Source organism: Lonchura striata, chromosome 2 (genome assembly GCF_050655825.1).
Source record: "Lonchura striata isolate lonStrDom1 chromosome 2, ASM5065582v1, whole genome shotgun sequence".
NCBI lineage: Eukaryota > Metazoa > Chordata > Aves > Passeriformes > Estrildidae > Lonchura > Lonchura striata.
In genome coordinates this window covers 155,995,178-156,020,390 of record NC_140704.1, presented here as the reverse complement: position 1 = coordinate 156,020,390, position 25,213 = coordinate 155,995,178, and the positions used below count along the sequence as shown (strand labels likewise).

General features: G+C 42.9%; 3 protein-coding genes across 8 annotated transcripts in view; 1 reads left to right on the top strand and 2 right to left on the bottom strand.

Annotated features, from left to right (window-relative positions):
• RECQL4 (RecQ like helicase 4) overlaps positions 1 to 23,573 on the bottom strand; it is a 65,656-nt gene extending 42,083 nt beyond the window's left edge. For all 6 annotated transcript variants that reach the window (XR_014953175.1, XM_085572702.1, XM_085572706.1 and 3 more), the window contains exons 1-10: positions 23,438 to 23,573; positions 20,466 to 20,499; positions 19,359 to 19,474; positions 18,659 to 18,793; positions 12,954 to 13,495; positions 9,149 to 9,236; positions 8,969 to 9,062; positions 4,147 to 4,260; positions 2,874 to 3,008; positions 2,672 to 2,764 (exon numbers count right to left, since the gene is read on the bottom strand). Coding sequence is in view for 5 of the 6 variants with exons in the window: in XM_085572702.1 (XP_085428828.1) it covers positions 2,672 to 2,764; positions 2,874 to 3,008; positions 4,147 to 4,260; positions 8,969 to 9,062; positions 9,149 to 9,236; positions 12,954 to 13,495; positions 18,659 to 18,793; positions 19,359 to 19,474; positions 20,466 to 20,499; positions 23,438 to 23,521 (1,435 nt within the window). In the remaining variant the exon portion in view is untranslated. The remainder of the gene's footprint in view (positions 1 to 2,671; positions 2,765 to 2,873; positions 3,009 to 4,146; positions 4,261 to 8,968; positions 9,063 to 9,148; positions 9,237 to 12,953; positions 13,496 to 18,658; positions 18,794 to 19,358; positions 19,475 to 20,465; positions 20,500 to 23,437) is intronic.
• LOC146768508 (uncharacterized) lies at positions 27 to 2,327 on the bottom strand (the record flags this gene model as incomplete). Its single annotated transcript, XM_085574125.1, has 1 exon — positions 27 to 2,327. A coding segment is annotated over one exon (2,301 nt), but the record flags the coding sequence as incomplete, so codon positions are not given.
• LOC146768506 (uncharacterized) lies at positions 20,525 to 25,087 on the top strand. Its single transcript, XM_085574124.1, has 3 exons — positions 20,525 to 20,541; positions 22,127 to 23,910; positions 24,708 to 25,087. Exons 1-2 carry the CDS (start codon positions 20,525 to 20,527, stop codon positions 23,142 to 23,144), a joined length of 1,035 nt encoding a protein of 344 aa, XP_085430250.1. The 3' UTR covers positions 23,145 to 23,910; positions 24,708 to 25,087.
• The last annotated feature ends 126 nt before the right edge of the window (positions 25,088 to 25,213 follow it).

The window sequence follows — 25,213 nt, the reverse complement described above, 5'->3', positions numbered from 1 at the left end:
GAAAAATGGGAATTTTGGGATGTTGGGAAGTGGGGAGAAATTGAGAGGAAACGTGGGAAAAATGGTGGGGAAAAAATGAGGGGAAGTGTGGGGGAAACACAGGGGGAAAATGGGGGAAAGGGAGGGGAAAATGAGGGAAAGTGTGGGGAAAAGGGAGGGAAAAAGAAGGAAAAAGTGAGGGGAAAAAGGAGGGGAAAAAGGAGGGGAAAAATGAGGGGAAATGCAGGGAAAATTGTGGGAAAAAAGGAGGGAAATTGTGGGGAAAATGGAAGGGAAAAGGGGGAAAAACTGGGGGAAAAGGAAGGAAAAATGAGGGAAAAGGGAAGGAAAAAATGAGGGAAAATGTTGGGAAAAGGGAGGGAAAAACAAGGAAAAAGTGAGGGGGAAAATGGGAAAAAAGGAGGGAAAAGCAGAGGGGAAAATGTGGGGAAAAGGGAGGAAAAAATTGAGGGAAAAACTGAGGAAAAAGAGTGGGGGAAACTGAGGGAGAATGTGGGGAAAATGGAGGGAAAAATGGAGGGAAAATGTGAGGAAAAGGGAGGGGAAAACTGAAGAAAAAACTGTGGGAAAAGGGTGGGGAAAAGTGGGAAAATGACAGGAAAAAATGAGGGAAAATGTGGGGAAAAGGGAGGGAAAAACAAGGAAAAAGTGAGGGGGAAAATGTGGGGAAAAAAGGAGGGAAAAGCAGAGGGGAAAAGGGAGGGAAAAATTGAGGGAAAAGAGTGAGGGAAACTGAGGGAGAATGTGGTGAAAATGGAGGGAAAAATGGAGGGAAAATGTGAGGAAAAGGGAGGGGAAAACTGAAGAAAAAACTGTGGGAAAAGGGTGGGGAAAAGTGGGAAAATGACAGGAAAAAATGAGGGAAAATGTGGGGAAAAGGGAGGGAAAAACAAGGAAAAAGTGAAGGGAAAAGTGGGCAAAAAGGAGGGAAAAGCAGAGGGAAAAAGGGAGGGAAAAATTGAGGGAAAAATTGAGGGAAAAGAGTGAGGGAAACTGAGGGAGAATGTGGTGAAAATGGAGGGAAAAATGGAGGGAAAATGTGAGGAAAAGGGAGGGAAAAATTGAGGGGAAAGGGTGGGGAAAAAGTGGGAAAATGGCAGGAAAAAATGAGGGAAATTGTGAAGAAAATGGTAGGAAAACTGAGGGGACAAGAGTGAGGAAAAGGGAGGGAAAAACAAGGAAAAAATGAGGGGGAAAATGTGGGGAAAATTATGGGAAAAACTATGGGGAAAAGGGTGGGAAAAACTGAGGGAAAATGTGGGGAAAAGGGAGGGAACAACAAGGAAAAGTTGAGGGGAAAAGGTGGGGAAAAGTGTGGGAAAAACTGAGGGGGAAAAAGTGGGAAAAGTGTGGGAAAAACTGAGGGGAAAAGTGAGAAAAAGGGTAGGAAAACTGAGGGGAAAAGTGGGGAAATGAGCAGGAAAAAAAAAACAGTGGAAAGTGGGGAAAAGGGTGGAAAAACTGATGGAAAAAAAAATTAGGGGAAAAGTGGGAAAAAGGGCAGGAAAAACTGAGGGAAAAGGAGGGGGAAAATGCGTAGGAAAAATGGAGGGGAAAAAATGGGGAAAAAGGGGCAAGAAAAAAAGTGGGAAAATGGAAAGAAAAAAAGGCAGGAAAAACTGAGGGGAAAGTGTGGGGAAAAGGGTGGAAAAACTGAGGGGAAAAATGGGGATAAGGGATGGAAAAACTGAGGGAAAATGTGGGGAAAAGGGCAGGAAAAAAGTGGGAAAATAGAAAGAAAAAAGGGCAGGGAATAAAGGGGGGGAAGTGAAAAAAGAGCAGGAAAAATGAAGGGAAAAATGAGGGGAGAAAAGGGTAGGGAAGAGGATGGGGAAATGTGGGGAAAAGAGCAGGAAAAATTCAGGGAAAAAGTGGGGAAAATAGGGAGAAAAACTGAGGGGAAATGTGGGGATAAGGGAGGGAAAAACTGAGGGAAAATGTGGGGATAAAGGAGGGAAAAACTGAGGGGAAGGTATGGGGAAAATGGTGAAAAAACCGAGGGAAAAAATTAGGGGAAAAGGGGGAAAAAGGGCAGGAAAAAGAGTAGGAAAAACTGAGGGGAAAAGGGCAGGAAGAACAGAGGGAAAAAGAGCAGGAAAAACTGAGGCAAAAGGAGAGGGAAAAAATGGGCAGGAAAAATGGAGGGAAAAAATTAGGGAAAAAGGGTAGGGAAAAAGGGGCAAGAAAAAAGTGGTAAAATGGAAAGAAAAAAGGGCAGGAAAAACTGAAGGAAAATGTGGGGATAAGGGAGGGAAAAACTGAGGGGAAAGTGTGGGGAAAAGGGTGGAAAAACTGAGGGGAAAAATGGGGAAAAGGGAGGGGAAAACTGAGGGAAAAAATTAGGGGAAAACTGAGGGAAAAAATTAGGGGAAGAGTGGGAAAAAGGGCAGGATAAAGAGCAGGAAAAACTGAGGGGAAAAGGAGAGGGAAAAAATGGGTAGGAAAAAAGGTAGGGAAAAAGGGGCAAAAAAAAAGTGGGAAATGGAAAGAAAAAAGGGCAGGAAAAACTGAGGGGAAAAGTGGGGAAAAGGGCAGGAAAAATTGAGGGGAAAAGTAGAAAAAAGGGCAGGAAAAACTGAGGGGAAAAGTGGAAAAAAGGGCAGGAAAAACTGAGGGGAAAAAAAGGAAAAGGGGGGAAAATGGAGGGAAAAAAAAGGCGGGAAAATCGAACCGGAAAGGACCCTCATGATGGCCTCAGCCTGGCTGGGTCGGAAGGAATCGAATCCCAAAGTTCTCAGAGCTTCCAGGACTTCTTCCGGAGGATCTGTGGGATTCAGGAGGAGGAAATGTGGAACTTTTTTTTTTTTTTTTTTTTTTTTTCCCCCGGGGTTTTTTCCAGGATTTTTTTTGGGGGGATTTGCTCTGGGATTTACCTGGGATGGTCCCGTCGGGGTTTGGGGGGTAAAAGGGATCCATGGGAGGTGGAGGAGGGGATGGAGGGGAAAATTCCCGAGGAAGGAAATCCAGGGAATCTTGGAAGAGTTGGGAATTTTCCGTGTTGGATCCATCTGGAGGGGAAAAAAAGGGAAAAAAATTGGGATTTTAGGAGGAAAATTCCAGGTTTTTAAAGGAAAAATATCCAATTTTTAGGACCTAAAATGTCATTTTTTTTGGGACAATTCCCACGTTTCCAGAGGGGAAACCCACATTTGTAGGATTCAACTGAAGGTTTTAAGGAGAAAAATTCCATTTTTAGGATCTAAACTTGGATTATTTGGGGGCAAATTCCTTGGTTTTAGGGCTAAATCAGTTTTAGCCCTAAATCTAAAACCTGAATTTTTAGATTTAAAAAATACCGGGTTTTAGCATCAAAAATTTCATTTTTAGGACAAAATCCCAAATTTTTAAATCCCAAATCCTGGTTTTAGAATCCAAATTTTTTTTAGAATAAATTCTCACATTTTTAAGGCAAAGAATCACATTTTTAAGGCCAAAATCCCTCATTTTTAGTGCCCAAATCCCATTTTTAGACCCCAAATACTGATTTTTTAGGACCCAACCCCTTTTTAGGATAAACCCTCACATTTCTTGGAAAATAAAAATATTTTTGAAGCCAAAATTCCAATTTTAAGGCCCAAATCCACATTTTTGACAAAAAAAGCCAATTTTTGAGGCCCAAATTCCTATTTTAACATCCAAATCCCAATTGTTGAGTCCAAAACTACAATTTTAATGCCCAAATCCCAATTTTTGAGGTAAAAAAATCCCAATTTTTGAGCCCAAATCCTACATTTATAGAGAAAATCCCAATTTTATGGTCCAAATCCTAATTTTGAGGCCAAAATCCCAATTTTAAGGTATAAATCCCATTTTTTGAGGCCAAAATCCCAATTTAAACATCCAGAATCCAAATTTTTGAGCCCAAAATGCCAATTCTAATGCCCAAATCCCAATTTTTGAGCCCAAAATGCCAATTTTATGGCCCAAATGGCAATTTTTAAGGCAAACCCCCCAATTTTCAGAGGACATAATCCCCATTTTTGAGGCCAAAATCTGAATTTTTGAGGCGGGAATTGCAGTTTTAAGGTCCAAAGCCCACATTTTAGAGGTAAAAATTGCAATTTTAAGCTCCAAATCCCAATTTTTGAGGCCAAACTCCCTTCATTTCTTTGAAAAAGGCAGGAATTCCCCAATTCCCGCTCTCACCAGGACTTTCTGGAATAAAATCTCCGTTGCACCTTTGGGCCGCTTCTTCCAGAGTGGGAAGAGATTTCTCCTCATCCTTGGGAATTTCATCCGGGAACGAGCCCAAATCTTTCTCTGTCAGCAGAATTCCAAAAAAATCAATGGAAAAAGAACCCTCTTAGTCCTTTCCAGCTCTTTTATCCCAAAAAATCTCTTCAGAAATCCAAAATTCCAAGAAATTCCAAAAATTCCCTCAGAAACACTAAAACTCCCATCAGAAATCAAAAAAATCCCCTCAGAAAGCCCAAAATTCTCTCAGAAACCAAAAAATTCTGTCAGAAACCCCAAAAATCCCCTCAGAAAAACAAAAAATTCCCACAAAAAACCCAAAAATTTCCTTAGAAAGCCCCAAAACCCCTGAGAACCTCAAAAATCTCCTCAGAAATCCCCTCAGAAACCCCAAAAAATCTCTCAGAAATCCTCTCAGAAACCCCAAAATCCCCTCAAAAATTCCCTTGAAAACCCCAAAATCCCCTTAGAAATTCCCCAAGAAATCCCAAAAATCCTCTCAGAAATCCCAAGTTCCCTGAGAAACCCCAAAATCCCCTCAGAAACACTAAAAATCCCCTCAAAACCACAAAAAATCTCAGAAATCCCAAAAATCTCCTCAGAAATCCTCAAAGTTCCCAGAGAAACCCCAAAATTCCCTCAGAAACCCCAAAAAATTCCTCAAAATCCCCTCAGAAATTCCCTCGAAAACCCCAAAATCAACTCAGAAATCCCCCCAGAAACCCCAAAAATCCCCTCAGAAACCCCATAAATTCTCTCAGAAGTTCCCTCAGAAACCCCAAAAATTCCCTCAGAAATTCCCTCGAAAATCCCAAAATCCCCTCAGACACCAAAATCCCCTCAGAAACCCCCAAAAATTCCTCAAAAATCTCAAAAATTCCTTCATAAACCCCAAAAATCCCCTCAAAAGCCCCACAATCTTCTCAGAAATGCCCTCAGAAACCCCAAAAATCTCCTCAGAAATCCCCTCAGAAACCCCAAAAGTTCCCTGAATAACCCGAAAATGCCCCGAAAAACACTAAAAATTCCCCCAAAACCACCAAAAATCTCCTCAGAAACCCCAAAAAATTCCTCAAAAATCTCAAAAATTCCCTCAAAACCCCAAAATCCCCTCAGAAATTCCCTGGAAAACCCCCAAAATCCCCTCAGAAATTCCCTCAAAAACCCCCAAATCCCCTCAGAAATTCCCTCAAAAATCCCAAAATCCCCTCAGAAACCCCCTCAGAAACCCCCAAAAATTCCTCAAAAATCTCAAACATTCCCTCAAAAACCCCACAATCTTCTCCGAAATGCCCTCAGAAACCCCAAAAATCTCCTCAGAAATCCCCTCAGAAACCCCAAAAGTTCCCTGAGAAACCCCAAAATGCCCTGAAAAACACGAAAAAATCCCCCAAAACCACCAAAAATCTCCTCAGAAACCCCAAAATATTCCTCAAAAATCTCAAAAATTCCCTCAAAAACCCCCAAAAATCCCCTCAGAAATTCCCTCGAAAACCCCAAAATCAACTCAGAAATCCCCCCAGAAACCCCAAAAATCCCCTCAGAAACCCCATAAATTCTCTCATAAATTCCCTCAGAAACCCCAAAAATTCCCTCAGAAATTCCCTCGAAAACCCCGAAAATCCCCTCAGAAATTCCCTCGAAAATCCCAAAATCCCCTCAGACACCTCCAAAAATTCCTCAAAAATCTCAAAAATTCCTCCATAAAACCCAAAAATCCCCTCAAAAGCCCCACAATCTTCTCAGAAATGCCCTCAGAAACCCCAAAAATCTCCTCAGAAATCCCCTCAGAAACCCCAAAAGTTCCCTGAATAACCCCAAAATGCCCCGAAAAACACTAAAAATTCCCCCAAAACCACCAAAAATCTCCTCAGAAACCCCAAAAAATTCCTCAAAAATCTCAAAAATTCCCTCAAAACCCCCAAAATCCCCTCAGAAATTCCCTGGAAAACCCCCAAAATCCCCTCAGAAATTCCCTCAAAAACCCCCAAATCCCCTCAGAAATTCCCTCAAAAACCCCCAAAATCCCCTCAGAAATTCCCTCAAAAATCCCAAAATCCCCTCAGAAACCCCCTCAGAAACCCCCAAAAATTCCTCAAAAATCTCAAACATTACCTCATAAAACCCAAAAATCCCCTCAAAAACCCCACAATCTTCTCCGAAATGCCCTCAGAAACCCCAAAAGTTCCCTGAATAACCCCAAAATGCCCCGAAAAACACTAAAAATTCCCCCAAAACCACCAAAAATCTCCTCAGAAACCCCAAAATATTCCTCAAAAATCTCAAAAATTCCCTCAAAAACCCCAAAAATCCCCTCAGAAATTCCCTCGAAAACCCCAAAATCAACTCAGAAATCCCCCCAGAAACCCCAAAAATCCCCCAAGAAACCCCATAAATTCTCTCAGAAATTCCCTCGAAAACCCCGAAAATCCCCTCAGAAATTCCCTCGAAAATCCCAAAATCCCCTCAGACACCAAAATCCCCTCAGAAACCCCACAAAATTCCTCAAAAATCTCAAAAATTCCTTCATAAAACCCAAAAATCCCCTCAAAAGCCCCACAATCTTCTCAGAAATGCCCTCAGAAACCCCAAAATTCTCCTCAGAAATCCCCTCAGAAACCCCAAAAGTTCCCTGAAGAACCCCAAAATGCCCCGAAAAACACTAAAAATTCCCCCAAAACCACCAAAAATCTCCTCAGAAACCCCAAAATATTCCTCAAAAATCTCAAAAATTCCCTCAAAAAACCCCAAAATCCCCTCAGAAATTCCCTCAAAAACCCCCAAATCCCCTCAGAAATTCCCTCAAAAATCCCAAAATCCCCTCAGAAACCCACAATCCTCTCAGAAATCCCCTCAGAAACCCCCAAAAATTCCTCAAAAATCTCAAAAATTCCCTCATAAAACCCAAAAATCCCCTCAAAAACCCCACAATCTTCTCCGAAATGCCCTCAGAAACCCCAAAAGTTCCCTGAATAACCCCAAAATGCCCCGAAAAACACTAAAAATTCCCCCAAAACCACCAAAAATCTCCTCAGAAACCCCAAAATATTCCTCAAAAATCTCAAAAATTCCCTCAAAAACCCCAAAAATCCCCTCAGAAATTCCCTCGAAAACCCCAAAATCAACTCAGAAATCCCCCTAGAAACCCCAAAAATCCCCTCAGAAATTCCCTCGAAAATCCCAAAATCCCCTCAGACACCAAAATCCCCTCAGACACCCCCCAAAATTCCTCAAAAATCTCAAAAATTCCTTCATAAAACCCAAAAATCCCCTCAAAAGCCCCACAATCTTCTCAGAAATGCCCTCAGAAACCCCAAAAATCTCCTCAGAAATCCCCTCAGAAACCCCAAAAGTTCCCTGAATAACCCCAAAATGCCCCGAAAAACACTAAAAATTCCCCCAAAACCACCAAAAATCTCCTCAGAAACCCCAAAATATTCCTCAAAAATCTCAAAAATTCCCTCAAAAACCCCAAAAATCCCCTCAGAAATTCCCTCGAAAACCCCAAAATCAACTCAGAAATCCCCCTAGAAACCCCAAAAATTCCCTCAGAAATTCCCTCGAAAATCCCAAAATCCCCTCAGACACCAAAATCCCCTCAGACACCCCCAAAAATTCCTCAAAAATCTCAAAAATTCCTTCATAAACCCCAAAAATCCCCTCAAAAGCCCCACAATCTTCTCAGAAATGCCCTCAGAAACCCCAAAATTCTCCTCAGAAATGCCCTCAGAAACCCCAAAAGTTCCCTGAATAACCCCAAAATGCCCCGAAAAACACTAAAAATTCCCCCAAAACCACCAAAAATCTCCTCAGAAACCCCAAAATATTCCTCAAAAATCTCAAAAATTCCCTCAAAAACCCCAAAAATCCCCTCAGAAATTCCCTCGAAAACCCCAAAATCAACTCAGAAATCCCCCCAGAAACCCCAAAAATCCCCTCAGAAACCCCATAAATTCTCTCAGAAATTCCCTCAGAAACCCCAAAAATTCCCTCAGAAATTCCCTCGAAAACCCCGAAAATCCCCTCAGAAATTCCCTCGAAAATCCCAAAATCCCCTCAGACACCAAAATCCCCTCAGAAACCCACAAAAATTCCTCAAAAATCTCAAAAATTACTTCATAAACCCCAAAAATCCCCTCAAAGGCCCCACAATCTTCTCAGAAATGCCCTCAGAAACCCCAAAAATCTCCTCAGAAATCCCCTCAGAAACCCCAAAAGTTCCCTGAATAACCCCAAAATGCCCCAAAAAACACTAAAAATTCCCCCAAAACCACCAAAAATCTCCTCAGAAACCCCAAAATATTCCTCAAAAATCTCAAAAATTCCCTCAAAAACCCCAAAAATCCCCTCAGAAATTCCCTCGAAAACCCCAAAATCAACTCAGAAATCCCCCTAGAAACCCCAAAAGTCCCCCCAGACACCAAAATCCCCTCAGAAACCCCCAAAAATTCCTCAAAAATTCCTTCATAAAAGCCAAAAATCCCCTCAAAAGCCCCACAATCTTCTCAGAAACCCCCAAAAATTCCTCAAAAATCTCAAAAATTCCCTCATAAAACCCAAAAATCCCCTCAAAAGCCCCACAATCTTCTCAGAAATCCCCTCAGAAACCCCAAAAATTCTCTCAGAAATTCCCTCAGAACCCCCAAAATCCCCTCAGAAATTCCCTCAGAAACCCCCAAAATCCCCTCAGAAATTCCCTCGAAACCCCCAAATCCCCTCAGAATCCCCAAAATTCCCCAAAATCCCCTGGGAATGCCCAGAGCCCGGCGCTCACCCCGGCACTCGGATGCCCAGTGCCCTTTCCCACCACACCGAAAACAAAGATCGCCTCCGCTCCGGAACTTTTTCCTCCATTTCTGCCTCCAAACCTGGGAGAAAAAAAAAAATCCCAAAATTCCAGCGAGAGAAAAGCCGGGAATTTCCTCACAAAAAAAAAAAAAAAAAGAAATTGTACCTGTTTGCGGAGGAATTTTCCCCTCAGGGATGCACGGGAATAGGTTTTTCTCTTCAGATTCAGGCGGACGAAATTCCCAGCCGGGGCTCTGAGGGGATGAAAAAGGGCGGGAAAGTCGGAAAAGGAGGGAAAAGGCAGAAAAAAAAGGCGGGAAAAGGGAGTTCTGAGGGGATTTTTGGGGTTTCTGAAGGGATTTTTGGGGGTTTCTGAGGGGATTTTTGGAGTTTCTGAGGGGATTTTTGGGGTTTTTCAGGGAATTTTTTTGGGATTTTTGAGATTTCTGAGGGAATTTTTGGGATTTCTGAAAGGATTTTGGGGTTTCTGAAGGGATTTTTGGAGATTTTTGGGGTTTCTGAAGGGATTTTTGGAGATTTTTGGGGATTTCTGAGGGGATTTTTGGAGTTTCTGAGGGGATTTTTGGGGTTTTTCAAGGAATTTTTTTGGGATTTTTGAGATTTCTGAGGGAATTTTTGGGATTTCTGAAAGGATTTTGGGGTTTCTGAAGGGATTTTTGGAGATTTTGGGGGATTTCTGAGGGGATTTTTGGGGTTTTTCAGGGAATTTTTTTGGGATTTTTGAGATTTCTGAGGGAATTTTTGGGATTTCTGAAAGGATTTTGGGGTTTCTGAAGGGATTTTTGGAGATTTTTGGGGGTTTCTGAGGGGATTTTTGGGGTTTTTCAGGGAATTTTTTTGGGATTTTTGAGATTTCTGAGGGAATTGTTGGGATTTCTGAAAGGATTTTGGGGTTTCTGAAGGGATTTTTGGAGATTTTTGGGGTTTCTGAAGGGATTTTTGGAGATTTTTGGGGATTTCTGAGGGGATTTTTGGAGTTTCTGAGGGGATTTTTGGGGTTTTTCAAGGAATTTTTTTGGGATTTTTGAGATTTCTGAGGGAATTTTTGGGATTTCTGAAAGGATTTTGGGGTTTCTGAAGGGATTTTTGGAGATTTTGGGGGATTTCTGAGGGGATTTTTGGGGTTTTTCAGGGAATTTTTTTGGGATTTTTGAGATTTCTGAGGGAATTTTTGGGATTTCTGAAAGGATTTTGGGGTTTCTGAAGGGATTTTTGGAGATTTTTGGGGGTTTCTGAGGGGATTTTTGGGGTTTTTCAGGGAATTTTTTTGGGATTTTTGAGATTTCTGAGGGAATTGTTGGGATTTCTGAAAGGATTTTGGGGTTTCTGAAGGGATTTTTGGGGGTTTCTGAGGGGATTTTTGGGATGTCTGAGAGGATTTTTGGGATTTCTTGGGGGGGTTTGGGGTTTTTCAGGGGAATCTTTGGGATTTCTGAGAGGATTTTGGGATTTCTGAGGGAATTTTTTAGAATTTTTGAGAGGATTTTTGGGATTTCTGAGGGAATTTTTTGGGATTTTTGAGGGGATTTGGGGATTTCCCAGAGGTTTTTGGGGATTTCTGAGGGGATTTGGGGATTCTGAGGCCATTTTGGGATTTCTGAGAGGTTTTTTGTGGTTTCTGAGACGATTTTTGGGATTTCTGAGGGCATAATGGGATTTCCGAGGAGATTTTTGGGGTTTCTCAGGGAAGTTTTGTTGTTTCTGAGAGGATTTGAGGATTTCTGAGGGGATTTTTGGGGTTTCTGAGGATTTTTAAGGAGATTTTGGTGTTTCTCAGGTGATTTTGGGGTTTTCTGAGGAGATTTTGGGCATTTCTGAAGGAATTTTTGGGGTTTCTGAGAGGATTTAGGGACTGGGATATTTGGAGATTTCTGAGGGGATTTTTGGTGTTTCTAAGGGGATTTTTTGGGATTTCTGAATGGATTTTTGGGGTTTCTGAGGGGATTTTTGGGATTTCTGAGGGGATTTTTTTTTTTATTTTGGAGGGGTTTGGGGGATTTCTGAGAATTTTGGGGTTTCTGAGGGGATTTGGGGATTTCTGAGGGGATTTTTTTTTGGGGGGGCTTTAATTTTGATATTCTTTCAGATTTCTAGGGGCTTTAATTTTTGGGATCTCCAGTTTTGAGATCTTTAATTTTGGGGAGTCTCAAATGTTGGGATTCTCTAGTCTTGGAAAAGCTGGGGAAAAAAAAAACCTTGGAAAAATGGAAAAAAGCCAGAAAAAAATGGGGGAAAAGCTTGTAAAGTTGGAAAAAAGGCGGGAAGCTGGAAAAAGGTGGGAAAAACTGGGAAAAAGGCTGGGAAAAGCCAGGAGAAAGGCAGGAAAATCTGAAAAAAAAGTGGGAAAAGCATGAAAAAAACCAGGAAAATAGGAAATAAATCAGGAAAAAGGCAGGAAAAGCTGGAAAAAACCCAGGAAAAGCTGAAAAAAACCTGATAAGGTGGAAGTAAACCGAGGAAAAGGCGGGAAAAGCAAGAAAAAAAAGTGGAAAAAGTGGGAAAAGGCAGGAAAAACCAGGAAAAGACTGGGGAAAATGGAAATAAACCAGGAAAAAGGCTGGAAAAAATCAGGAACAAAGGTGGGAAAAGGCAGGAAAAAGGTGGGAAAAGGCAGGAAAAAGCCAGGAAAAAAGCAGAGAAAAAGCTGGAAAAGGCAGGAAAAAAGTGGGAAACAGCAGAAAAAGACAGAAAAAAAATGGGAAAAGGCAGGAAAAAGGTGGGAAAAGGCAGAAAAAATGCGGGAAAAGAAAGAAAAAGGTGTAAAAAAAAAGGCAGGAAAGGGAAGAAAAAGGTGAGAAAAAAGGCAGGAAAAATGTGGAAAAAAGTTAGGAAAAAGTTGGGAAAAGGCAGAAAAAAGGCAGGAAAATCTGGGAAAAAAGTGGGAAAAAAGTGGGAAAAGCAAGGAAAAAACCTGGGAAAAGAGGAAATAAACCAGGAAAAAGGTGGGAAAAACAAAACAAAACAAAAAGCAAGTGGGAAAATTGGAAATAAACCAGGAAAAAGGCTGGAAAAATGTGGAAAAAGTGGGGGAAAAGTTGGGAACAAAGGTGGGAAAAGGCAGAAAAAAGACAGAAAAAGCTGGAAAAAAGGTGGGAAAAAGGCAGAAAAAAGCCAGAAAATGGCTGGAAAAAAACAGAAAAAAAGCAGAGAAAAAGCTGGAAAATGCAGAATAAAGGTGGGAAAAGCCAGCAAAAGGTGGGAAAAAGGCAGGAAAAAGGTGGGAAAAGGCAGGGAAAAATGGGAAAAGACAGAAAAAAGGCGGGAAAAGCAAGAAAAAGGTGTAAAAAAAGGCAGGAAAAGGAAGAAAAAAGGTGGGAAAAAAGGTGGGAAAAGGCAGAAAAAAGGCAGGAAAATCTGGGAAAAAAGTGGGAAAAGCAAGGAAAAACCTGGGAAAAGAGGAAATAAACCAGGAAAAAGGCAGGAAAAAGGTGGGAAATGGCTGGAAAAAAACAGAAAAAAAGCAGAGAAAAAGCCAGAAAATTCAGAAAAAAAGGTGGGAAAAGCCAGCAAAAGGTGAGGAAAAGGCAGAAAAAAGGTGGGAAAAGGCAGGAAAAAATGGAAAAAAGCAGGAAAAGGGCAGGAAAAGGCAGAAAAAGGTGTAAAAGAAGTCAGGAAAAAGGTTGGAAAAAAGTTGGGAAAAAGCAGAAGAAAGTGGGAAAAGGCAGAGAAAAGGCAGGAAAATCTGGGGAAAAAGTGGGGAAAAAGTGGGAAAAGCAAGGAAAAAACCTGGGAAAAGAGGAAATAAACCAGGAAAAAGGTAGGAAAAACAAAACAAAACAAAAAAACCTGGGGAAATTTGAAATAAACCAGGAAAAGGCTGGAAAAAGGTAGAAAAAGTGGGGGAAAAGTTGGGAACAAAGGTGGGAAAAGCCAACAAAAAACGGGAAAACTCAGAAAAAAGTGGGAAAAGCCAGAAAAAATTGGGAAAACCGAGGAAAAACGGGACTCACCGAGCTTTGCGTGTGGCTTTGCCTTTTCTCTCCTCCTCTTCCTCCTCTTCCTCCTCCTCCTCTTCCTCCCACCGGATTTTTCCGCCCGGATCCGGCGCCGCCGCGGCTCCGATTTGGGATTTTTCCTCCTCCTCCCCTTCCCGAGCCGAAATTCCGGGAATTCTGCGGAGCTTGGCCGGAGTCGCCGCGGCGCCGGCGCCGTCCCGGGGCCGTTTCTTCCCAAAATTCCCGAAATCTGCCGGGAATTCCCGAGGGTTTTCCAGGATTTCCTCGCAGCGCCGGATCCAGCCGGGATCCAGAGAAGCCAAAGTTCGCCCAACGTTCCGCCGGAGCTGCCGGAACCTTCCGGAATCCGGGGGAAATCCGGGATTGGGGACGGGATCCGGGAATTCCGGGGAATTTTCGGGATCTTTTTCCGGCAGAGAAGTTTCGGCGTCGAGATCCGGTGGTTTCGGTGGTTCGGGATTCGGTAAATTTTGGGAATCGGAGATTTTTGGGGGTTTCCCGGGATTTGGGGTCCTGCGAGGGGTCAGAGGCGGCTCCTGGAGGGAAAAAAATCCCAAATTTTTTCAGCTTTGGAATTGCAAATCCCAAATCCGAGTTTTGGGGTTCTTAATTTTGGGGGTTCCCAAATTTTGGGGTCGCCAATTTTTAGGGTTTCAAATTTTGGGATTCTCCAATTTTGGGAGTCCTTAATTTTGGAGAATCCCAAGTTTTGGGATCCCAAATTTTGGGATTCTCCAACTTTTGGGGTCTCAAATTTTCAGGGTCTTTAATTTTGGGGGATCCCAAATTTTGGGATTCTCCAACTTTTGGGATTCTCCAACTTTTGGGGTCTCAAATTTTGGGGTCTCAAATTTTCAGGGTCCCAATTTTTGGGATTCTCCAACTTTTGGGATTCTCCAACTTTTGGGATTCTCCAACTTTTGGGGTCTCAAATTTTGGGGTCTCAAATTTTCAGGGTCCAAATTTTTGGATTCTCCAACTTTTGGGATTCTCCAAATTTTGGGGTTTCTGATTTTTGGGGGTCTCCAATTTTTGGGGGATTCCCAAATTTTGTGATTCTCCAACTTTTGGGGTCTGTGATTTTCAGGGTCTTTAATTTTGGGGGATCCCAAATTTTGGGATTCCCTGAAGTTTGGGATTCTCCAAATTTTGGGGTCTCAAATTTTCAGCATCCCAAATTTTGGGATTCTCCAACTTTTGGGGGTTTCCCGGGATTTGGGGTCCTGCGAGGGGTCAGAGGCGGCTCCTGGAGGGGAAAAAATCCCAAATTTTTTCAGCTTTGGAATTGCAAATCCCAAATCCGAGTTTTGGGGTTCTTAATTTTGGGGGTTCCCAAATTTTGGGGTCTCCAATTTTTAGGGTTTCAAATTTTGGGATTCTCCAAATTTTGGGATTCTCCAAATTTGGGAGTCCTTACTTTTGGGGGATCCCAAATTTTGTGGTTCTCCAACTTTTGGGGTCTCAAATTTTCAGGGTCTTTAATTTTGGGGGATCCCAAATTTTGTGATTCTGCAACTTTTGGGGTCTCAAATTTTCAGGGTCCTTAATTTTGGGGGATCCCAAATTTTGGGATTCTCAAAATTTTGGGGTCTCAAATTTTCAGGGTCCCAAATTTTGGGATTCTCCAACTTTTGTGATTCTCCAACTTTTGGGGTCTCAAATTTTCAGGGTCCCAATTTTTGGGATTCTCCAACTTTTGGGATTCTCCAACTTTTGGGGTTTCTGATTTTTGGGGGTCTCCATTTTTTGGGGGATTCCCAAATTATGGGATTCTCCAACTTTTGGGGTCTGTGATTTTCAGGGTCTTTAATTTTGGGGGATCCCAAATTTTGGGATTCCCTGAAGTTTGGGATTCCCTAAATTTTGGGGTCTCCAATTTTCAGCGTCCCAAATTTTGGGATTCTCCAACTTTTGGGGGTTTCCTGGGATTTGGGGTCCTGCGAGGGGTCAGAGGCGGCTCCTGGAGGGGAAAAAATCCCAAATTTTTTCAGCTTTGGAATTGCAAATCCCAAATCCGAGTTTTGGGGTTCTTAATTTTGGGGGTTCCCAAATTTTGAGGTCTCCAATTTTTAGGGTTTCAAATTTTGGGATTCTCCAAATTTTGGGATTCTCCAAATTTGGGAGTCCTTACTTTTGGGGGATCCCAAATTTTGTGGTTCTCCAACTTTTGGGGTCTCAAATTTTCAGGGTCTTTAATTTTGGGGGATCCCAAATTTTGGGATTCTCCAAATTTTGGGGTCTCAAATTTTCAGGGTCCCAAATTTTGGGATTCTCAAAATTTTGGGGTCTCAAATTTTCAGGGTCCCAAATTTTGGGATTCTCCAACTTTCGGGATTCTCCAAATTTTGGGGCTTCTGATTTTTGGGGTCTCCAATTTTTGGGGGATTCCCAAAATTTGGGATTCTCCAACTTTTGGGGTCTCTGATTTTTGGGGTCCCAAAATTTTGGGATCTCCAATTTTTGGGGTGTTTAATTTTGGAATTCTCTGAATTTTGGGATTCTCAAAATTTTGGGGACTCTGATTTTGGGTTCTTCAGCTTTTGGGGATTTTAATGTTGTGATTCCCCAATTTTTGGAGTCTTTCTGATTTTTAATTTTGGGGGGGGTCCCAAATTTTGGGATTTTCTGATTTTTGGGGGTCTCAAATTTTCAGGGGGTTCCAAATTTTGGGATTCTCCAATTTTCAGGGTCCCAAATTTTGGGATTTTCCAACTTTTGGGATCCAAATTTTTGGGATTCCCCAATTTTTGGGGTATCTGATTTTTAATTTTGGGGTCTCCCATCTTTTGGGTGTTCCGAATTTTGGGATTCTCTGAATTTTGGGATTCTCCAATTTTTGTGGTGTCTGATCTTGGGGTCTCCAATTTTGTGTGGTTCCTAAATTTTGGGGGATCCCAAATTTTGTGATTCTCTGAAGTTTGGGATTCTCAAAATTTTGGGGTCTCAAATTTTCAGGGTCCCAAATTTTGTGATTCTCCAAATTTTGGGATTCTCCAACTTTTGGGATTCTCCAAATTTTGGGGTTTCTGATTTTTGGGGGTCTCCATTTTTTGGGGGATTCCCAAATTATAGGATTCTCCAACTTTTGGGGTCTGTGATTTTCAGGGTCTTTAATTTTGGGGGATCCCAAATTTTGGGATTCTCTGAAGTTTGGGATTCTCTAAATTTTGGGGTCTCAAATTTTCAGCGTCCCAAATTTTGGGATTCTCCAACTTTTGGGGGTTTCTCGGGATTTGGGGTCCTGCGAGGGGTCAGAGGCGGCTCCTGGAGGGGAAAAAATCCCAAATTTTTTCAGCTTTGGAATTGCAAATCCCAAATCCGAGTTTTGGGGTTCTTAATTTTGGGGGTTCCCAAATTTTGGGGTCACCAATTTTTAGGGTTTCAAATTTTGGGATTCTCTGAATTTTGGGATTCTCCAAATTTGGGAGTCCTTAATTTTGGGGGATCCCAAATTTTGTGGTTCTCCAACTTTTGGGGTCTCAAATTTTCAGGGTCCCAAATTTTGGGGGATCCCAAATTTTGGGATTCTCAAAATTTTGGGGTCTCAAATTTTCAGGGTCCCAAATTTTGGGATTCTCCAAATTTTGGGGTCTCAAATTTTCAGGGTCCCAAATTTTGGGATTCTCCAACTTTCAGGATTCTCAAAATTTTGTGGCTTCTGATTTTTGAGGTCTCCAATTTTTGGGGGATTCCCAAAATTTGGGATTCTCCAACTTTTGGGGTCTCTGATTTTTGGGGTCCCAAAATTTTGGGATCTCCAATTTTTGGGGTGTTTAATTTTGGAATTCTCTGAATTTTGGGATTCTCAAAATTTTGGGGCTTCTGATTTTTGGGGTCTCAAATTTTTGGGGGATTCCCAAAATTTGGGATTCTCCAACTTTTGGGGTCTCTGATTTTTGGAATCCCAAAATTTTGGGATCTCCAATTTTTGGGGTGTTTAATTTTGGAATTCTCTGAATTTTGGGATTCTCTGAATTTTGGGGCTTCTGATTTTTGGGGTCTCCAATTTTTGGGGGATTCCCAAAATTTGGGATTCTCCAACTTTTGGGGTCTCTGATTTTTGGGGTCCCAAAATTTTGGGATCTCCAATTTTTGGGGTGTTTAATTTTGGAATTCTCTGAATTTTGGGATTCTCAAAATTTTGGGGCTTCTGATTTTTGGGGTCTCCAATTTTTGGGGGATTCCCAAAATTTGGGATTCTCCAACTTTTGGGGTCTCTGATTTTTGGAATCCCAAAATTTTGGGATCTCCAATTTTTGGGGTGTTTAATTTTGGAATTCTCTGAATTTTGGGATTCTCTGAATTTTGGGGCTTCTGATTTTTGGGGTCTCCAATTTTTGGGGGATTCCCAAAATTTGGGATTCTCCAACTTTTGGGGTCTCTGATTTTTGGGGTCCCAAAATTTTGGGATCTCCAATTTTTGGGGTGTTTAATTTTGGAATTCTCTGAATTTTGGGATTCTCAAAATTTTGGGTTCTTCAGCTTTTGGGGATTTTAATGTTGTGATTCCCCAATTTTTGGAGTCTTTCTGATTTTTAATTTTGGGGGGGTCCCAAATTTTGGGATTTTCTGATTTTTGGGGGTCTCAAATTTTCAGGGGGTTCCAAATTTTGGGATTCTCCAATTTTCAGGGTCCCAAATTTTGGGATTTTCCAACTTTTGGGATCCAAATTTTTGGGATTCCCCAATTTTTGGGGTATCTGATTTTTAATTTTGGGGTCTCCCATCTTTTGGGTGTTCCGAATTTTGGGATTCTCTGAATTTTGGGATTCTCCAATTTTTGTGGTGTCTGATCTTGGGGTCTCCAATTTTGTGTGGTTCCTAAATTTTGGGGGATCCCAAATTTTGGGATTCTCTGAAGTTTGGGGTTCTCAAAATTTTGGGGTCTCAAATTTTCAGGGTCCCAAATTTTGGGATTCTCCAACTTTTGTGATTCTCCAACTTTTGGGGTCTCAAATTTTCAGGGTCCCAATTTTTGGGATTCTCCAACTTTTGGGATTCTCCAAATTCTGGGGTTTCTGATTTTTGGGGGTCTCCAATTTTTGGGGGATTCCCAAATTATGGGATTCTCCAACTTTTGGGGTCTCAAATTTTCAGGGTCTTTAATTGTGGGGGATCCCAAATTTTGGGATTCTCTGAAGTTTGGGATTCTCAGAATTTTGGGGTCTCAAATTTTCAGGATCCCAAATTTTGGGATTCTCCAATTTTTGGGGTCTCTGATTTTTAGGGTCTCCAATTTTGGGGGTCTTTAATTTTGGGGGGGTCCAAAATTTTGGGACTCTCCAATTTTTGGGGTTTCTGAGTTTGAGGTCTCCAATTTTTGGGGGTCACAAATTTTGGGATTCTCCAACTTTTTGGGGAGGGCTCTTATTTTTGGAGATTCCTAATTTTGGGATCTCTGGTTTTTGGGGTCTCAAATTTTGGGGGATCCCAAATTTTGGGATTCTCCATTTTTGGGGTCTTTGATTTTGGGTTTTTCAATTTTCAGGAGTCCCGAATTTTGGGATTCTCCAACTTTTGGTGTCTTCAAATTTTGGGATTCTCCAATTTTCAATTCTCCAAATTTTGGGATTCTCCAATTTTCAATTCTCCAAATTTTGGGAGGTCTCTAATTTTGGGGGATCCCAAATTTTGGGCTGTAAAATGCCCCAAAACCCCCCCAGGAAATTAAATTTTTTCCCTTTTCCCCCTTTCCCGACCTTCCCAGCTGTTCCCAGTTTGGCTTTGAGCTTCATCCCAAAAATCTCCGAAATTCCCGTCGGGGTTTTCCGGCTTTTTCCGGGAATTTTCGGGGCCCGGTTCAGGTGGGAGCCCCAAAATCCTGAATCTTCTACCTGTAATGACACCAAAATCCCAAAAAATCCCCCAAATCTCCGAAATTCCAGCCCAGAATCCCAAAAATCCCCCAAATTCCAGCCCAAAATCCCAAAAAATCCCAATCCTAAACCCCAAATCCCAAAAAAATCCCAAAAATTCCTAATCCTAAACCCCCAAAATCCCCAAAAATTCCCATCTTAAACCCCCCCCAAAAAAGCCCAAAATCCCCAAAATTCGCAACCAAAAATCCCAAAAAAATCCCCCAAAATTCCCAACCCTAAATCCCAAAAATTCCCAAAATCCCAACAATTCCCAACCTTAAATCCCAAAATCCCAAAAATTCCCAGCCTAAATCCCAAAATTCCCAAAATCCCCAACCCTAAACCCCAAATCCCCAAAAAAATCCCCCAAAAATCCCAACCCCAAATCCCAAAATTCCCAATCCTAAATCCCAAAAATCCCCAAAATTTGAGCCCAAATCCCATAAAATCCCAGCCCAAGACCCCAAAAATTCCCCAAATCCCCCCAAAATTTACAAATTTCCCCCCAAAATTCCCAAATTTCCCCCCCCCCTCTTGGTACCTGTTGGTCGTTCGTGGTCGTTTGGGATTTTGGGGAATTTTGGGAATTTTGGGAATTTTGGGACTCTCCGGCGGCTCCGTCCTGGCGCCGCAGCGCCCAAAACTCCCGGTACTGAGCTGGGGAGAGGAATTCGGGAAATTTTGGGAATTTTGGGGGAATCTGGGAATTTTGGGAGAAATTTGAAAAGAATTTGGGAATTTTAGGACAAATTTTTGGGGGAAATTTGGGAGTTTTAAGGGAAAAAAAGAGGAAAAATTGGGAATTTTCAGGGAATTTTGGGGGAAATTTGAAAAAAAGTTGGGAATTTTGGGAGAAATTTTAGGAAAAATTTGAGAATTTAATGGGAAAAAAGAGAAAAAAAAGGAATTTTAGGGAGAAATTTTGGGGGAAATTCTGGGGGAAATTTGGGGAAAATTTGAAAAAAAATTGGGAATATTGGGGAAAATTTGGGAATTTTGAGGGAAATTTGGGCATTTTGGGGGGAAATCGGGGGAAATTGGGAATTTTGGGGGAAATTAGAAAAATAATTGGGAATTTTGGGGAAATACGAAAAAAATTGGGGCATTTTTGGGGGAAATTTGGACATTATGGGAAAATGTTCAGAATTTGGGGGTAAAATTGGGATTTTTGGGGAAGTTTTGGGGTTTTGGGGGGAATTTGGGGGTAAAATTGGGATTTTTGGGGAAGTTTTGGGGTTTTGGGATTTTGGGGGAAATTTTGAGGATTTGGGAGGAAATTTGGGGATTTTGGGCTAAAATTGGGATTTTTGGGGAAATTTGAGGATTCTGCGGGAACATTTGGAAAGAATTTTGGGAATTTTTCGGGACTTTGAGGGAAAATTTGGGGATTTTGGGAAGAAATTTGGGGGTTTCATGGGAAATTTGGGAGTTTTGGGAAATTTTGGGGTAAAATTTTGAATTTTGGGGAATTTTGAAGGTTTTGGGGTAAATTTGGAAATTTTGGGGAAATTTGGGAAAATTTTGGGGATCTGAGGGGAATTTGGGAATTTTGGGGAATTTGGAGGGAAATTTTGGGGAAAATTTGGGGATTTTGGGAAGAAATTTGGGGATTTGGGGGAAAAATTTTGGGAATTTTGGGGGAACTCACCCTTGATTTCCTCTGGAGCTTCTTTGATGTCGGCCTGGAAGGGAAAAAAATCCCAAAAAATGAGAATTTGGGAATTGTTCCCATTGGCTGCGAGAAGATTTGGGGATTTTGGGGGGATTTGGGTTTTTTTTTTGGTGGGAATTTGGGTTTTTTCAGGGTTTTTTGAGGATTTTTTTTTTTTTTGGTGGGGATTTGGGGCTTTTTTGGGGTTTTGGGGTTTTTTTGGTGGGAATTTGTGTTTTTTAGGGTTTTTTAGTGGGAATTTTGGGATTTTTTTGGAAGGAAAATTTGGATTGGGCCCTAAAACCCCTCCCAGGACCCTCCTGAGGCTCTCCTGGATCTGAGCCCACCCCAAAATCCCCCCAGACACCCCAAAAACGGCCCCAAAGATTCGGGAACACCCCAAAAATCCCATAAACCAAAAATCCCCTTTCCAGGGACCCCAAATCCACCCCAAGGACACCAAAACCTCCCCAAAACACCCCAAAAACCCCAAACCACCCCAAAACCACCTCAAAGACCCCAAAAAACCCAAGAACCACCCAAAACCAACTCCCCCCAATCCAGGGACCCCAAAACCCCCCCAAAAACCCCAAAACCTCCCCAAGACTTCTCCAAAATCCCCCAAAAATCCCAAATCCACCCCAAAACCACCCCCAAAACCCCAAAACCTCCCCAGAGACCCCCAAAAAAACCCCAAAAATCCCAAAGACCCCCCAAAATCAACTCCCCCCAATCCAGGACCCCCCTAAACCACCCCAAGGACTCCAAAATCTCCCAAAAAACCCCAAATCCATCCCAAAAACCTTAAAGACACCCCAAAAATCCCAAACCTCCCCAAAGACCCCCGAAAAAACCCCAAGGACACCCCAAAAACGCCCCTAAACCAACTCCCCCCACTCCAAAAAAAATCACAACCACCCCAAAAATCCCAAAACCTCTTCAAAGTTCCCAAAACCTCTCCAAAAACACCTCAAAATTCTCATGGATCCCCCAAAATCAACTCCCTCCAATCCAGAAAACCCCAAAACCTCCCCAAGGACCCCAAAAACCCCCAAAAATTCCCAAGGACACCCCAAAAACCCCAAGGACCCCCCCCAAAACCAAATCCCTCCAATCCAGGACCCCCAAATCCACCCCAAGGACCCCAAATCCACCCCAAAAATCCCAAAACCTCCCCAAAAACCCCAAATCCACCCCAAGATCACCCCAAAATCCCCAAGGACACCCCAAAATCAACTCCCCCAAATCCAGGGACCCCTTAAACCACCCCAGATCCACCCAAAACCTCCCCAAAAACCCCAAATCCGTCCCAAAAACCCCAAAGACACCCCAAGGACACCAAAACCACCCCAAAAACCCCAAAATCTCCCCAAAAACCCCAAAACCTCCCAAAAGACTCCAAATACCCCCCCCCAAAAAAAAAAAAACCCAAAACCACCCCAAGGTCACCCCAAAAACCTCTGAAACCTCCCCAAAGACACCCCAAAATCGACTCCCCCCACTCCAGGGACCCCTTGAAACTCTCCAAAAACCCCAAAACCTCCCCAAAAACCCCAAAACCTCCCCAAAAACAGCCCCAAAACCTCCCCAAACCAACTCCCCCCAGTCCAGGGACCCCCTAAACCTCCCCAAAAATCCCAAAACCTCTCCAAAAACAGCCCCAAAACCTTCCCAAGGTCACCCCAAAAATCCCAAGGACCCCCCTCAAACAACTCCCCCCAATCCAGGACCCCCAAAAACCAACCCAAAAACCCCAAAATCTCTCCAAAACCCCCAAACCATCTCAAGGACACCCTCAGACCCCAAATCCACCCCAAGATCACCCCAAAATCCCCAAGGACACCCCAAAATCAACTCCCCCCAATCCAGGGACCCCTTAAACCACCCCAGATCCACCCAAAACCTCCCAAAAACCCCCAAACCTCCCAAAAGACTCCAAATACCCCACCAAAAAAAAAACAAAAACCAAAAAAAACCAACCAAATCCACCCTAAGGTCACCCCAAAAACCTCCCAAAAAACTCCAAAACCTCCCCAAAAATCCCAAAACCACCCCAAAACCTCCCCAAAGACACCCAAAAATCGACTCCCCCCAATCCAGGGACCCCTTAAATCTCTCCAAAAACCCCCAAACCTCCCCAAAAACCCCAAAACCTCCCAAAAGACTCCAAATACCCCACAAAAAAAAAAAAAAAAAAAAAAAAACCAAAACAAAAAAAAAAAAACCAAAAATCCCAAAACCACCCTAAGGTCACCCCAAAAACCTCCCAAAAAACTCCAAAACCTCCCCAAAAATCCCAAAACCACCCCAAAACCTCCCCAAAGACACCCAAAAATCGACTCCCCCCAATCCAGGGACCCTTTAAACCTCCCCAAAAACCCCCAAACCTCCCCAAAAACCCCAAAACCTCCCAAAAGACTCCAAATACCCCACAAAAAAAAAAAAAAAAAAAAACCAAAACAAAAAAAAAAAAAAAAAAAAAAAACCAAAAATCCCAAAACCACCCTAAGGTCACCCCAAAAACCTCCCAAAAAACTCCAAAACCTCCCCAAAAATCCCAAAACCACCCCAAAACCACCCCAAAGACACCCAAAAATCGACTCCCCCCAATCCAGGGACCCTTTAAACCTCCCCAAAAACCCCCAAACCTCCCCAAAAACCCCCAAACCTCCCTAAAAACCCCCAAACCTCCCCAAAAACAGCCCCAAAACCTCCCTAAACCAACACCCCCCCCAGTGCAGGGACCCCTTTAGCCTCCCCAAAACCCCCAAAATCCACCCCAAAATCCCCAAACTTCTCCAAGATCACCCCAAAACCACCAGGACCCCCCCCCAAACCACCTCAAAGACCCCCTGAGACCCCAAAATCTCCACAAAGACACCCCCAAACCCCCCAAAACAGCTCAACCCCAATTCCCAGGGTTCCCCTCAGGAATTTCCCCCTCAGGAATTGTCCCCCCTCAGCAGCACCTGGCTGGGTTTGCGCCGCCATTGCCGCAGGAATTCTCCTTCCCAGCGCTTCAGCAGCACTTTCAGCTCCTGCCGCCGCTCCATGGCCGGATTTGGGGTGGGAAATTCGGGATTTGGGGTTGGGAAATTCGGGATTTGGGGTCGGGATTTGGGGTTTGGGATCGATGGCGGCTCCCGAAGCCACCTCAGAGCGAATCGCGCGCTCCCGCCGAGCGCCAGCCAATGGGAAGGCAGGGATGAGTGATTGACAGAACCGAAAGCCAATAGAAATGCTTATATATTACAGCACCCGCCTATCTAGCTTTAAGCCAATGAGAACTAAAAAAAATGCTGATAGACAGCTCTAATAACCAATTAGAAGAAAGGATACCGCCCCTTAAGCGGGTTCAGCGCGCTGATTGGTCACCGGCACGCGGAAACACGGAAGTGGCTCTGCCGTACGGACGGGGAGCGGCGGGGGCCGCGGGCGGGAGGTGAGAGGGGGGCGCCATCTTGGGGGGGCGGTTTGGGGGTCCCTGAGGGGATCTGGGGAGAATTTTGGGGTTTTTGGGAAAATTCTGGGGGAAATTTTTGCGATATCGGGGGGGAATTTGGGGGTTTGGGGAGAATTTTGGGATCCCTGTGGTAATTGTGGGATTTTGGGGGGGATTTTGGGGGGGATTTTGGGGATTTGGGGGGAATTTTAGGGAGAATTTTTGGCAGAATTTGGGGGGAATTTTGGGGGATCCCTGTGGGAATTTTGGGGATTTGGGGAGAATTTTGGGGATTTGGAGAGAATTTTGGATCCCTGTGGTGATTTTGGGGGGAATTTGGGGAGAATTTTGGGGATTTGGGGAGAATTTTGGGGGTTTGGGCAGAATTTGGGGATTTGGGGCGAATTTTGGGGAGAATTTTGTGAATTTGGGGAGAATTTGGGGATTTTTGTGAGAATTTGGGGATTTGGGGAGAATTTTGGGCGATCCCCGTGGGAATTTTGGGATCCACGTGGGAATTTTGGGGATTTAGGGAAAAATCTGGGGAAAATTTTGGGGATTTTGGGGGGAATTTTGGGGATTTAGGGAAAAATTTGGGGAAAATTTTGGGGATTTTGGGGGGAATTTTGGGGATTTAGGGAAAAATTTGGGGGGGATTTTGGGGGGAATTCTGGTGATCCAGGTGGGAATTTTGGGATTTTTGGGGGAATTTTGGGGAGAATTTTGGGATTTTGGGGAGAATTTTGGGATTTTTGTGGGAATCTCTCACGCCGCCATTTTCTCTCTCCTTTCCTCAGCTTTGGGACCACCCAACCCCCCCCCCGAAAAAATCACAAAAAATCGCCACCCCCCAAAAAAAAAAAACAAACCAGAATTCCCTAAAAAGCCCTCAAAAAAAAAAAAATCCCCAAAAAAGGCAAAAAAATCCCCAAGAATTAAAAAAAAAATAAATACAAAATTCCCCAAAAATGCAAAAAACCCCCCAAAATCGCCAAAAATAAAAAAAACACCCCAATAACATCCACCAACTCCCCCAAAATATCTAAAACCCCCTCAAAAAATCCCAAAAAATCGCCAAAAAAAATCCCAGAAAATTCCCAAATATCGCCAAAAGTCACCAAAAAATCCTCCAAAAATCCCAATAAAATCTCAAAAAATCCCCAAAAAACCCCAATAAAATCCCCAATAAAATCCCCAATAAAATCCCCCAAAATCCCAAAAAAACCCCAATAAAATCCCCAATAAAACCCCAATAAACCCCCAATAAAATCCCCAAAAACCCCAATAAAATCCCCAAAAACCC